The 12644-nt window shown below is 39.4% G+C and overlaps 1 protein-coding gene across 3 annotated transcripts; it reads right to left on the bottom strand.

Annotated features, from left to right (window-relative positions):
- Positions 1–3382: 3382 nt before the first annotated feature.
- On the bottom strand, positions 3383–12601 carry nadk2 (NAD kinase 2, mitochondrial). Of its 3 annotated transcripts, none has more exons than XM_040157304.1 (12): positions 11667–12601; positions 11467–11555; positions 11258–11346; positions 10925–11006; positions 10656–10739; positions 6428–6567; positions 6122–6215; positions 5825–5968; positions 4186–4241; positions 4016–4069; positions 3803–3926; positions 3383–3704 (listed from the first exon to the last, which is right to left on the bottom strand). In XM_040157304.1, exons 1-12 carry the CDS (start codon positions 11919–11921, stop codon positions 3566–3568), a joined length of 1350 nt encoding a protein of 449 aa, XP_040013238.1. In that variant the 5' UTR covers positions 11922–12601; the 3' UTR covers positions 3383–3565. The 3 variants fall into 3 exon arrangements, 2 of the variants coding, with proteins under 2 accessions (XP_040013238.1, XP_040013239.1); XM_040157305.1 differs by having other exon boundaries at positions 5825–5920; positions 11667–12599; XR_005709675.1 differs by having other exon boundaries at positions 3592–3704; positions 3803–3892.
- Positions 12602–12644: the final 43 nt, after the last annotated feature.

Here is a 12644-nt window from a genome sequence, read left to right as displayed (position 1 = left end):
GAGGGCTGTCCCTTCTTTCTTTTTCTTTCTTTTTTTTTTTTTTTTTTTTATTCGAACATTCGTTTGAACCTGGGGGGAAAAGTCAATATTTGAACTGTAATGGCCTGTTCAAATTCAAAATTTGCTCTAAAAGCAAAACATACCATTTGAAATAGTTTGCCTTGTGATTGATTAGAGGGTGCTTTAAAACTTGACTATCAGCTTGACCTCTTGCATGCCCTATGGACAGTAAACTAAGCTAGTTATGTTGTTTGCTAGAATAAAAGGTCACTAGTGAGCAAAGTCATCCTGAGTGAACAATCATGACACAAAAGAATCTGAGAAGCAGTGTGTGAAAGCATTGTGGGTTCTACACCAAGTAAATAACACATTCAAACGAATTGCATCATTTCAAATGCGTTCGCACTTGATTTTTGGGAAAACTGACAAACTGCCATAAATGCCCGAACATTGGAGTGATGGTTGTACTTCTGGACGTTTCTCCCATCTTCACACAGGAACTCTGGAGCTCAGCCAGGCTGACCATTCGGTTCTTTGTCACCTCTTCTTATCAAGCATCCCCCCTCCCAATTGTTCAGTTGGTTGGTGGGGCAGCTCTAAGAAGAGTCCTGATTGTTCCAAGCTTCTGCCATTTAAGAATTATGGAGGCCTCTGTGCTCTTGGGAACCTTCAATGCAGCAGAAATTTTGTGCCCAGAAAGAACACATCCCGATTCAGAATCAAGGGCTGGGAGGTGTTAAAAAGTGCAGCAACAATGTGGTACTGATGAAGTGGAATTACAAGTGACCTACTTGAAAACAGTACAACTACACTAGTGTGTACATCAAACTGTCGTTTTAACATTTCCGACTCACTAAACAAATTCTCAAAGCATTTAGTGTCTTTGCGTCAAGATATAGTTTAAACTATGTTGTTTGTGTTCCGGAAATATTAGACATGTCAGCCCCAGGCACATGCTGTTTCAGTAGCACTTCCAAAAATAATTTACCTTTATATTTATAGCTATCGCTATCTATAGATATGTGTTTGAGTAAAATGAACATTTTTGTTTTATTCTATGAGCTACTGGCATTTCTCCCAAATTCCTAATAAAAAATATTGTCCTTTAGAGCATTTATTTTCAGAAACTGACAAATGGTCAAAATAACAAAAGATGCAGTGTTTTCAGACCTCAAATAATGCAAAGAAAACAAATCCATATTCATTTTTAAACAACACAATACTAATGTTTTAACTAAGGAAGAGTTCAGAAATCAATATTTGGTGGAATAACTCTGATTTTCAATCACAGCTTTCATGCGTCCTGGCATGCTCTCCACCAGTCTTTCACATTGCTGTTGGGTGACTTTATGCCACTCCTGGTGCAAAAAATTCAAGCAGCTCAGCTTTGTTTGATGGGTTGTGACCAGCCATCTTCCTCTTGATCACATTCCAGAGGTTTGTGGCCATGATCTTGATCTGGTAGTCCTTCATCCACATCTTGATTGACCTAGCTGTGTGGCATGGAGCATTGTCTGCTGGAAAAACAAATCCACAGAGTTGGGGAACATAGTCAGAAGAAAGAAGCAAGTTCTCTTCCAGGATAACCTTGTACGTGGCTTTATCCATACGTCCTTCACAAAGACGCTTCTGCCCGATTCCAGCCATGCTGAAGCACCCCCAGCTCATCACTGATCCTCCACCAAATTTCACAGTGGGTGTGAGACACTGTGGCTTGTAGGCCTCTCCAGGTCTCCGTCTCACCATCTCACCCTGCCCCTAGGAGCCTGTTTCGAACCGTTCTCGCCGTGCACTTCACCCCAGCTGCCATTTGCCATTCTTTTTGTAGGTCACTTGATGTCATCCTACGGTTGCTGAGTGATATTTAAATGAGTTGACGGTCATCCCGGTCAGTGGAGAGTCGTTTTTCGCCCTCTGCCGGTCTGTAGCTTTATTGTCCCCTATGTCTGCTGCTTGACCTTGTTCCTATGAACCACCGTCTTAGAAATTGTAAGGATGGAAGCAACCTGACGCTCACTGTATCCCTCTGCCAGTAAAGCCAGAATTGGCTTGTGTTGGAATTCAACAGACACTGGAATGGAATGGCTGTCACACATTTAGAGATGCTGATGTGTGTGTGTGCGTATGTACAAGTGTAATCAGAAATATTCAACCCCCCAAAGATTTTAAGGATTTATAGAGCAAGATTCTGCTTCAGATGACTTCTTTATAAGTTCAGTGATACATAAAATCAACACAGAAAATGCATGATGTAGTATTTGGGTGTAACAGTATATTTTGTTAAGATAACTATGTCACAATTATTCAACCCCTAGATAATAGTTGTTTTCAAAGCTGGCTGACAGTTCTTATGGCCTAAAGTGGAGTTGAAACATAATTAAGCCTTTGGGAACTCTACAATAATCCTTCATTGTATATATATAAAAAATATAAACCCCACCCTTGAAGGTATTCAAGGTGAGTTGCAATCGCGGGAAAGACAAAGGAGCCTCCACAAAAGCTGAGAGAGGAGATTATTTCATCACACCTTAGGGGCCTTGGGTGTAACAAGATTTCCAAAATATTTAATATTCCAAGAGACACCAATGGGAGCATTATAAGGAAGTTTAAATCTTATGAAACAGCTGCAAACCTGCCTGGCTGTGGAAGAAAACCCAACATTTCATCAAGGGCCCTTAGCAACTTAGAACAACTAAGACAAACTTTTGTTAGCAGTTATAAAGGCTACAGGATGTGCCACAGAGTACTGAAGCTGGGGGTTGAATAATACTGCACATAAACATATTAAGAGTTACATTTTTCATTTGAACTTCAAAGTTGTCAACTTCTGTTGTCAAAATAACTCAAATATGTATCAAATAATTTTTGTGGTTAAACTAAGTTTTTTTTGTCATTTTATGTCATTATCTTGCATCCACATCACTGTCTTTTGAGGTGAGGGGGTTTAATATGAAAATAAAATAACTTCAGCCTTATTCGTTCAGTCAATAATCAATGATCATCAATGTTCTGTCCATCTCAGTCTGATCCCCAGATAGAAATGCATCATCATCAAAGCTATGTATTAATTTTATTGACAGAATGAATGACAGAAGTCACTGCGCTGACCAAAATGGACCAAAAATCTAATGTGAGAGACATGTTTACAATCAGTCAGTCAATGTGCTCACCTTATACCTGAGCTTTCATCTCTTTTCGTCTCTTCCTCAGCTTAGAGACTCACTGTTGATTTGGTACAGCTAATAGTAGCAAGTAATTACGAAAATGCTGCTTGTATATACAAAAGGCTTTATAGTCATTATAACCTAGTGGAACATCATGTTAGAACATGGGGATAGTGGGATAGAGATAAAAAACACAAAAAATTTGATCCGAAAATATCTCATTTGGAAAAATGCACAATGCACACATTTAATAAAACAATAGTAACATTGATACCTTTTTAATCAGGTATAAAAATGTTCAACAATTGTAGAGGCTAAAAGCTAAAAACTGGTTCTTCCCTTTGACCACATCCCTTTGAACACCGTTGGCTGGAGAGAAAGTCATGTGCTCTGGACTCATCTCAGTTTTCTAGAACCACTGTCCGCAGCTGATCCTCCTCACTCATGCTGATTGTAGCAATGGCACCATCGTTGAACTCGAAGGAAGTCCCACCATCGACCACCATGCAGGCATCCCAACACCGAGAGCGGACACAGACCCTGAGGGAGCAGAGTTCAAAACAGGTTCAGAAGCTACATCTTTACAGCTTTGAACTCTTTTTTGGCTTTTGTTGTGAGGCTGAGAAACGTCTACTGACTTGTTGGCGAAGCCTCTCTGCCGACTGCTGGAGAACACTCTGTTGACAATGGGCTCCCTTATGCTGTAGAACATGCGTTTGTCGCCTGGCCTGAACACCAGAGACTCGTTGTATTCATCAGTGACTGTACATACACAGATACCATCATCATATAAATCAAAAGTGCCTTAAATGTACAAGTCAATAATAAACATTGGAGGACTATCAACTCACCTTTTTCAACGAATTCATGATTAAGTGGGATATCAAGACCTGTTAGGAACTTTCCTGAAAAAAAAAAAAAAGACATGTTGTCAGTGAAGTTAACATTTTTGGAGAAACCTAGTTTACTTTAGACTATTTGATTAAAAAGAGATTTTGTCAAAGCCTGCACACAGACATACCTATTTTTAAAACTTCCTCCACAGCTTGTTCAGCAAGTTTGTTGATGTTATATGACCTGTGGACACCAAGACAGAAAATCATGAAAGAGCTGGAAAGTGGATTGACACAGGCTAACACATGGGATGTCCTATTACTATGTACTGTGGTGAATAAGAACTGACAAGGATCTCAATAGTAACTTAATTTGAAAATATGGTTGTTGGTTTAGGGCTTCATTCCATTTAGGACGGAAAAACAGGAATATTATTATTTCAAATGATTTTTTTTAATTAAAACTTTTCCTTTTATTGCTCTCTCAAATTCCACATAATCCTAAGGAAATTGAGTTGAGTACAGAATGGCTATTGACACTTTGTCAGCCCTCAACCTGAGATGTTAGATGTCTTCTAAATACACAAACCAGATCTCTAATGGCAGATAAGCATTGTTCCATAGAGATCAATGCTGTTTACATACATACACAATTTTAGGAACATACTGTATGTATGTTATGTATGTATTCCTGACACTCCCAATTTCACAAACTACACCGCTTCTCTCTCACTACTCATAAAACACTGTTGGGCTTGTGAGCCAGTGCAAGTGTTACTCTGCACATGTCACAGTGTATATTAATGCTATTTTATCTCTCTTGTTTTCTACAGGCCCCTTAAAAGCCTACAAGGTATGACTGGTTAATTCTAAAAATAGATACTGAATTAAAGGAATAGTTGACATTTTGGAAAACATGCATCGATACCACTCATGTCTATCAGTTAAGTATGAAACAAGAGCCAGGAGAGATATTTTAGCTTAGCATAAAGACTGAAAGTTGGGCGAGACAAGCATGTTAATTAGTCATCTTTAGAGGTGCTGGTTGATGGATTTTGTTCGCTTTGGACAGAGCCAGGCTAGCTGTTTCCCCTGCTTCCAGTCATTATGCTAAGCTAAGATAAGCATCTCCTGGTTTTACCTTCATACTAGTGGTATACAGTAAATTTCATACTTAGTCTACTGTATACCACTAAATCTGCTCAACCAACTCCCGGCAAGAAAGTGATACGCATATTCCCAAAATGTCAAACTTTTCCTTTATGTTTCATTTGTACATTTTTAATTTGGTCAGTGGATCAGTTTTAAATACTGCAGGGAGGAATGGTAGAAGAACAAACAGCCACAGTGAGCTGTTAGATTGAGATTTGAAGGCAACGGGTGCTTATGGAAGAATGCTATACTAGGAAAAATAGCATTTAGGCCTAAGAGTGGAGCTAGAAGAAAACCCATGGAGCATCTTGGAAATAGAAAAGATCTCTATCTAAAGAGAAAATTGCCTTGAAATGTTATGATCATCTTCATACTCTCAAGGAAGTAAACTCCTTTTTAATGACCCCCTGACATTTCCTCTAGCACCACCCTCAGAGCAAACATTTCAGATGCATTACTGGTAAGACTAAGATCAAAATTAGTATGTTCTTCAAGTGTCTGCAAGTTGTGCACAATTTCGACCTGGTCGATTGGGCCTTTAGGTTATTTTTTAGCTTTCGAAGTCTTGTGCTGCTGTTAAGATTAACTAAAATACTGTCTCTTAGGTACTAATATTAACCCTGAGCGATGTGTCAACTTGATGTAAAGCTGAAAATTGACTATACTTCTGTGTACCAGGCTTTGGATCCTGTTCCTGTACAAATGCTGAGTCCTGAACTCTTCTGCTTTTCCCATGGGCCGTCATCCACAGAGATCTCATAGTAGGAAGCCCTATGAAGCAAGAGGTTAACATGGTGTTTGAAGGTTTTTAACTTCACCCTGTGGTGGACAGAGATTTCCCTGATGAGTGCTGGAGGGAAGAGCAGGGTGGTCGTGAGGGGCTGGGGATTAATGAGGGATACAACATGCATAGAGACACAGGTACATCACTTCAAATGGAGTTACGTGCATCCATTTAGTTGACTAAAGTACCTGGAGGACAGAGATTCTCCAATGAAGATTTCATTCAGGCTTCTGATTGGGAGGAGACTGGGCTTGGAGAAGCTCTCATGTAGTGTCCCTGTCCCTGAGAAATCTTACTGAATTAGTAAAACAACAACTGGAGAACAAAAACAAATTTACAGATACATAGTCATCAAACTCCTGCTATATAAAACAGTCTATTCATAATGCACATATTTCTACTACTGCAAAAGTAACAGTGAATCACACAGGAGGACACAGACAGACAGACAGAAGGATTGGGACAGGTACACATGCTAGGTGTTGGAGTTATACTTCGCTGGCTGTCCATGGTGGTGATACGATGGGCTTGGCTGTGCTGCTCCAGGCTCAGCTGCTGTTCGTGCAGATCCACCGGTGTGGGATTGATTCCTGTGCCCTCTAAATGCAAACGGATCCTCTGACGCCAGAGCCACCTGAACACAGCAAAGGAGAGGTGAGGGGACAAGATGTGCTGTCTCAAAGCAACGTTAGGCTCAAACTAAACAGTGGTCATCTGTTAAATAGTTTGGTTAAGCTCTGAAGCAAACAGTGAATGCAGTGATAGCATGACATTTATTTTCCTTTTTTTTTTTTTTTTTTTTTTAATATATATATATATATATATATATATATATTATATTATATTATATATTATATATAATTTTTTTTCTAAACAATCGAGTTAAAATTGTATCTGAGAGGTCACAGATGTACAAGCTGAAGGTTTATTAACTGTCTTAGTTTTTCATAATGTGGAACAAAATACTACACTAGTTATTTTGAACATTCTAGCAAACTGCATTATAAATTTACCCACAAATTTTTCGATGGTCCTTTTTTACATTATTTTCTGTGATGCTCATTGAGACACTGTCTGGTATTAGGCCATGAAAATTACTTTCTTCCATAAAATAAAATTAAAAAAAGTTAAAGTATACAGTCCTTGTTGAAATTACTGACACCCCTAAATGTTAAGTACAAAATTTAGAATATCTTCAAAAATAAATGCAAATTAACCATTTTTTTAAATGCAGAATATTTAATAAAATGTCCAAAATTACTTAACAGCAAAAAAAAAAAAAAAAAAGCTTTCATATTCTGAAAAAGAAAAATAAAGATATAAAATGTATGCTTGACACAATAATTGGTACCCTTTTGATGAATTTAAATTATTTCCTCAAAACAAAATAAAAAACCAATAAGACTCACCTGTGCTTAATTTTGAGTGGTCAGATGGCCTGAATTCACCAATGAATGATGGTTTTACTGCATAAAAAAAAAGGGGTGATTGTTTTTTTTTCACAATGGGGAAGACAAGAGACCTGCCTGAGAGCATCAGAAAAGCTATTATCATAAAACATTTTTCTTTTTTCAAATTTCCAAAGGCTACAAGGCAATCACCAAAGATCTTGAAATCCCTGTTTCAACAGTTCCTAATGTTGTCAAGATGTTTTAGGGACCTGGTGCTATGAAGAAACTCAAAGAGAAGAATGCAAAAGGTTGATGCGGCTTGTGGAAAAAACACCACGCAAGAGATCTAAAGAGGTTCAGGCTGACCTGGAGCAGTCATGAGTGGCGGTTTCAGACTGTTCCATACGCCACATCCTAAAAAAAGTAGAGCTCCATGGGCGAAGGCCAAGGAGGACACCACTATTGAAAGAAATGCACTAAAAGGCAAGACTAATGTTTGCAGAAACTTTCATAGATGAGCCAGTCTTTCTGGGAGAGGAAAAGATGGACTGTTTTAAACTGGCCATCAACGAATCCTGACCTAAATCCCATTGTAATCCTTTGAGAGAGCTGCATTGCAAAAAGGACTCCTACAAATTTAAGAGCTTGAATGCATAACAGCGGAAGAGTGGCAGAAACTACCAGCAGACAGGTGCAAGGAGCTTCTTGATGGCTAAAAGAAACGTTTAGAGGCTGTCATTGTTGCCAAAGGTTCTGCAACCAAATATTAGTAACGGGTACCAACAATTGTGTATGGGGTTACATTTTGTGTTTGTATTATTTCACTATTATGCAAGTTTGTTTGTTTTGTTTTTTTAAACCTTTTGTTCAGTAACCTTGGACATTTAATTAAAATATTTTGAATATACAAAATTGTTTAATAGGCATTCATTTCTGAAGATATTCTAAATTGTCTACTTAAAATTCAAGAGTGCCAATAATTTTAACCAGGACTATACTTCCAAAGCACTTAAGCCACTTTGAGACAGACACATGGTCCCAATGATGGTGGCGTGTTGTTTAAGACACTGGTGAACTTAAGAAGCTTAGAAGATGCCAAAACATTGCACAATGGTTTACAATACTCAGAGACAGGATTTTACAACTCTGGAAAGTTATCACAGCGGAAATTATTTTATTTTTGTCACAATGATCTCAAGGTTAACAGTAGAACTACTTCGTTCACATTACAAAGTAATCTACCAGGAATGTGTACTTGCATGCAGTTGACTGGCCAATGCAGCGACTTGCTGGATCGCATCATGTTGCATTGCAGCAGAAGTTGAGCGTGGTTTAATTTTTTTCCCAGACAACGCTGCATTGTTTTGCCGGGGGCCTCTGTTTTTCCCCTCCTGCTGGGTCAACAAACTGGCTCCATTCAAATGAATGAGAGTCCTGTGTTTTGTCACGCAGGGCTCAAGTTGGTCTGAATGAGGCCAAACACTTAGCACAAGCACCGTTCATACTGGGCATTAACATGCGTTTTGGGTGAAAAGTGGACAGCTCTAAGTACGTCAGTTCACATCGGGCATTAGAATGCGTCTCCACATGCGTCTCGAGTGATCACTTCTGATCGGATCTCACCTCCCCATTCTTTATGCAAATAAACATGTAAATCATTTCTGTTTGCAAAGACCAAATGCGTTGTTTTTAAACCAGCATGAGGCAGCAATGTTCCCGAACCTAATCGGCTAGAAATTAAAAGAATAAGACATCAAAAAAAATACAGACTGGGTCTATTCCTTGGCATGTTCCAGACAAACCACCCAAGATGTTTGATGTACTCGTAATATATCTCTCTGGGCTTTTCGAAATTGTCAGATGTTGCGGATAAAGCCATTTAATGCGATTTTTACAACTTGTATTTGTTTGCGAATCAGTACATACATCCACTTAGGCAGAGGATGTCAGCTGAATAGGCAGTCATTCAACGTGGCCCGGGACATATTTGTGTACACACTGCTAAAAGAATGTGGTTATATGTGGCTCAGACCACCTCCGGACGTGGTCTGAGTAATCGGATCTCAGTGCATCCTCAATGCCCCCTGGATGCATTCACACCTGTAGTTAGAGCTGTGTACTTGTGATCGGCTCACCCAAGACACATGTTTATACCAGGTATGAACAGGGCCAAAGAGCTGCCTTCTTACAGCTGCCTGCTTCTCCAAGAAACAGGGTCAATGAGAGCACTGAGATTGAACCATAGAGTAAGTATGCTGTAAAACAAAAACAATGAGCTAAAATGCTAAAAAGCTCTGTCGAGATGATTGTTTTTTTTTCTTTGTGAAATGTTATTTATACTGTAGGTTCAGATGACTCAATAATTTGGCTCATGTGTCCTCTTTGCTTCGTGTCCTGCAAAGCAAAGAGGAGTGGATTATCAATGAACTGGATTATCAATGAACTGGCCTCATTTCATCAGACAATCAATAATGCCCTCTCTGCTTTTAAAAGATGTTTGAGACCAACACAATTAATGTATTAAATTCAAAACAGGCTGCCATGTGAGAGTTGCCCCCATACATAATGAAAGTTTTTTTTTTTTTTAAAAACAGTAGCGATAGCAACTGATTTTGTGATTTGCAGGTCAAAAGACACTGAAGTGTCAAGGTTTAAACTGAGATAAATCTGGCTGAAAACTAGGTTAGGTAGTATTTCGATGTGTAGTCAGGACCTGACTACATAAAAATATAGTAAATAAAATGTTGGTGAAACAGCTATACGTAACTATCAAAAGTATTTAGGTATTAACCCAAACATCAAGATATCTTTAATCATCTGATAATCACTAGATCAATTCCTACTGGCGACTTTTACAAAACTCTGACTTGCACAAATCCACCCTGAGCAATAGGTCCAGTATAAACCTCAGATATCGTGACCTCTAGTAGCGTTAGATGATTTATACAGGACACAGTAACTGAATTTAGGCTATTCCACAGAGACTGAAGACATAGCAGTTTTAAAACAGGGGGTTTTAGACACCATGTGACGTATTCCAGACAACACAGGTTTAAACTTGACTTGAACTTTAAGCTAATGAAAGAGCAACAGCCCAAAGGTGTTCACCAATTTTCAGACAATCAGCGATTTTCTGCATGACTCTTCAAATTACTAGTATAGATTTTTTGGCAATAGCTTACAAAGTAACTCATGTGTAGGTTTTCACTAATGAGCTGGAAAAAAAAAAAAGATGGAAGTTAAATGACAGAGCACACATAAGGAAACAGGGCATCATGTTCACTAGAAGGAAGCAAAAAAGTACTCAGATCATTTGTGGGTATTTACTCACCTGAACTCACCACGACAGAGTTTCTCCAGTGCCTCTGGGAAGGCAGTAGTGTACCGTACAGGAAGGCACAGATGACCTTCTGACCTTCAGGTGAAAAAGAATATAATGAACTCAGCTGAATATAAGAGGCCTGTTAGTGTGGATTAAGCTTCCTAACAAGTTTTGTCCATTACTTTTCAAAGAGCTACAATACAACAAGTGATCCATTTGCTCTTTAACCATTAAACAATCCAACCCACTTTTGAACAGTGTTCAGTTCAGTGTTTTACCTCTCAGGGTCAGTGTTTACTCCAATAACTGGTTTGTCCTTGCTTAAAACCTTACTGGCAACAAGTAGCATTGTCCCATCACCTAACAAAACAAACTGCAGTTAGAGAACTTGTACTGTGTATTTGCATCTGTTGTCTGAAGCCTTTGTTCATGTGACTCTTTGCCCAAAAAGTTGGTGTCTAAGGAAGATTCTTTTATTCACTTAATTCAAAAAAAAAAAAAAATAGTAGTGGCAATGACCATAAAAGCCTACATTTACAAATTCTGACATTCCTGGAATGAAACAGTACAAAACTTGCGAACGCAAATGACCAAATAATTTAAATTCCTACCTCCAGCAGAGAGAATGGCATCTGCCCATCGCACTACTTTTTCATCATATTCTCCTCTCTTCACGACTCGTACGTCAATGCCTTCTCTCCTGAAAACATTTAATTATTAAACAGACTTTTGCAAATTGTGTCCCAGCTGCAAATCAGCAAACCTTCCCTGTCTGCCTCTGAGGAACACGGCTGTCTTTCTGTGACGGGCCACATCTTACCGCAGGCTCTTCACAATATGTTCCACATTGTTAGTGTGGATATTGTGTCTTTCTAGCAGGCCACTGTAGCTGGAGCCCTTCATAGCAAGCTGCAAAACACAGGCATTGCAAAACTCAAAAACTCAGGTGACAGGTAAAATGTAGGTGTTTGTTTGGCCTGGGGGAATCACAAGCATGCTCAGAGTGAAATGCAGTCTTACCAGCTGTTTTAAATCCTCTTCAGAGAGCCCTGCATACCGATACCGCTGCTGTTCAAACTCATATCGCGTAGTCTTTGTAACCACTGCTACTTTTCCCGGTTTGAATCCAGCTTTCGGCTGTGATGAAGAGTTGCATACCGAAGTGTGGAGGGGGCGAAAGGAGTTTCCATACAGCAGGCTAACAGCTCGATTCCCAAGGCACACCAAGTTCACCACTGAACGGCGGGTCATTCTTATGAGTGAACACGCAACCATAAACTAAACTAAAACTAAACTAAACTAAACTAAACTAAACTAAACGTCCAGTTGTACGTGCTGAGTAAGGGTCCTGCTCGATACTGTTGCTACGCAGTTGATAGACCAGGTCATGTCAGACTTCTTCAGATGAAGTTAGTGTCCATTCACAAAAGTCGGGGAGTCAAGAACACACACACACACACCCTGCTGTCACTAGGAAGGTCACCAGATAAACCAAACTCTTCCCTTTCTGTCAGGTGACCCGTTTGGAACTTGGTGGGATTACTTTCTAAGTTGAGTATTTCCTCAGGCAAGTAACCGAACAGCAAGAACAGCAGTTGTCCAGCTATTCAACTAGTTATCTTACTACCCGTATTTGGTAAGGGTAAAAGCCAGCGTAACGTTGCCAGCTGAGCTTAAAAAGCTAAAAGTAGCTAGCAGCTTGCTCACAAATCGTAAGCGCGTAGTCCTGCATATCACATATTCCGATTGGGTGTACTCTTGCCACAAAGCACACTAAGACTGTCGCACAGGTCCAGAAGCCTTTAAACACGAGGTAACACACATGGGCAGATGAAAAATAAACGACAGCACAAGAGAACATTGACTACACTGCGCTTTTCATGCAACCGGGCACGTAGCCGCGTGTACGTAAATTACGTCAAATTGAATCTGATTGGCTACGTGCCTGTCATTTCGAACGTACGCAGAGCTGACGTTTTGTTTTGGCTGCTGTTTTAT

The sequence above is a fragment of the Xiphias gladius genome, chromosome 20, assembly GCF_016859285.1.
Source record: "Xiphias gladius isolate SHS-SW01 ecotype Sanya breed wild chromosome 20, ASM1685928v1, whole genome shotgun sequence".
Lineage (NCBI taxonomy): Eukaryota > Metazoa > Chordata > Actinopteri > Istiophoriformes > Xiphiidae > Xiphias > Xiphias gladius.
The sequence above is the reverse complement of the archived record's forward strand: the minus strand, read 5'-3'. Positions and strand labels throughout refer to the sequence as shown.

Bases quoted from the DNA above. Each gene is read 5' to 3' on its own strand.
- nadk2 (XM_040157304.1), bottom strand. From the start codon at position 11,921: ATGGTTGCGTGTTCACTCATAAGAATGACCCGCCGTTCAGTGGTGAAC. The intron at 10,740-10,924 runs GTAAAACACTGA...TTTCACCTGAAG, and splicing joins GTAAACACTGACCCTGAGAG to GTCAGAAGGTCATCTGTGCC. The intron at 3,927-4,015 runs GTGAGTTGATAG...GTGTATGTACAG, and splicing joins TCATGAATTCGTTGAAAAAG to TCACTGATGAATACAACGAG.